This window comes from Chiloscyllium plagiosum, unplaced genomic scaffold (assembly GCF_004010195.1).
Source record: "Chiloscyllium plagiosum isolate BGI_BamShark_2017 unplaced genomic scaffold, ASM401019v2 scaf_73155, whole genome shotgun sequence".
Lineage (NCBI taxonomy): Eukaryota > Metazoa > Chordata > Chondrichthyes > Orectolobiformes > Hemiscylliidae > Chiloscyllium > Chiloscyllium plagiosum.
In genome coordinates this window covers 1-1632 of record NW_025164921.1, presented here as the reverse complement: position 1 = coordinate 1632, position 1632 = coordinate 1, and the positions used below count along the sequence as shown (strand labels likewise).

Sequence of the window (1632 nt, the reverse complement as noted above, 5' to 3'; positions counted from 1 at the left end):
ATTAAATTTCAGGTGGAGTTATCCAAAACTCAGATGTCAGTCTTGACGTTTTTGCTTTTCTGCCCCTATAAGATCCTGAATCAACACCTTCAGGAGAATGAGTTAGAGTGGAGGGTGGGGGAGAGAGAGAGTGTGGGATAGTGCTTTCAATTTTGTGGAATAACAACACAAACAAATTGCTTGTTCTGAATTTTTATTCTGGACTGACAGTAATGAATTTTGTAATGTCTTTTGACAGAGTATTTGAAGATATGAAGACGGAAGTTTCAAAATCAACAGATGAAGACCTTATGCCCAAAATGTCGACTCTCCTGCTCCTCAGGTGCTGCCTGACTTGCTGTGCTTTTCCAGTGCCGCACTTTTCGATACTGACTCTCCAGTGTCTGCAGTCCTCACTTTGACGTCAATGTCTGACAGTCACTCAATCCATCGGGACCACAACCATTTTTGACTGATTCTGTGAGAAGGAGCAAAACGTTTTGATTCCTGTTTCAGTCCATTCTCGGCATCAGTGGGACTGGACGAGAGACCCTACTGTTGGAGTGCACGGAGTGTGGAGCCTGAAACAGTTATAAGGCCTGGGAAGAGGAATTCACAGAGGGGAGGAGCTCTACACGTGTTGTGTGCGGCTGAAGCTTTGGCCATGGAGAAACCAGAGGAATCCCGCCCCGTGGAGAAACTGTGGAAGTGTGGCGACTGTGGGAAAGGCTTCCGTTTCCCATCTGCTCTGGCGATTCATTGTCGCAGTCACACAGGCGAAAGGCCATTCCCCTGCACAGAGTGCGGGAAGGCCTTCAGCAATTCCTCCGACCTGGTGAGGCACCGGCGGGTCCACACCAGGGACAGGCCCTTCAGCTGCTCCGAGTGTGGGAAGGCCTTCAGCAATTGCTCTGACCTGTTGAGGCACCAGCGGATCCACACAGGGGAGCGGCCCTTCAGGTGTTCTGCATGCGGGAAGGGCTTTACCCAGGCCTCCACCCTGTTGGCCCACCGTCAGGTCCACACTGGGGAGAGGCTATTCCTCTGCACCAAGTGCGGGAAGGGCTTCAGCAATTCCTTCGCCCTGCTGACCCACCAACGGGTCCACACGGGGAGAGGCCATTCCCCTGCACAGAGTGCAGGAAGGCCTTCAACAGCTTCAGCAATTCCTTCGCCCTACTGACCCACCAGCGGGTCCACACAGGGGAGAGGCCATTCCCCTGCACAGAGTGCAGGAAGGGCTTCAACAGTTCCTCCGACAGGCTGAAGCACCAGCGGGTCCACACGGAGGAGAGGCCCTTCAGCTGCCCAGAGTGCAGGAAGGGCTTTACCCAGGCCTCTGACCTGCTGAGGCACCAGTGGGTCCACACAGGGGAGAGGCCGTTCACCTGCTATCAGTGCGGAAAGAGCTTTAGCCGCTCCTCCTACCTGCGGAAGCACCAGAGAGTTCACATGCCATCGCAGGGGGTTTAAAGCAGTGACGGCTGAGTGCCTTTATCGACTGGACTATCAACCCAGTTCCGGGAGCTGCCAAGGCTGATGGCGGAATTGGAATTCGGTAAGATTCAGAACTCCAGATTTGTAACAACGAAACAATTGTCAGGGAGGGGAGGGGGAACTCCCATCTGATTCACTCACAACCTTTTATGGGAA

At 53.4% G+C, this 1632-nt stretch overlaps 1 protein-coding gene across 1 annotated transcript; it reads left to right on the top strand.

Moving 5' to 3' along the window:
• Window positions 1–845: 845 nt before the first annotated feature.
• On the top strand, window positions 846–1626 carry LOC122545206 (zinc finger protein 154-like; the record flags this gene model as incomplete). The annotated part of the gene is made up of 2 exons (XM_043684321.1): window positions 846–1075; window positions 1168–1626. Coding segments are annotated over 2 exons (515 nt in total), but the record flags the coding sequence as incomplete, so codon positions are not given.
• Window positions 1627–1632: the final 6 nt, after the last annotated feature.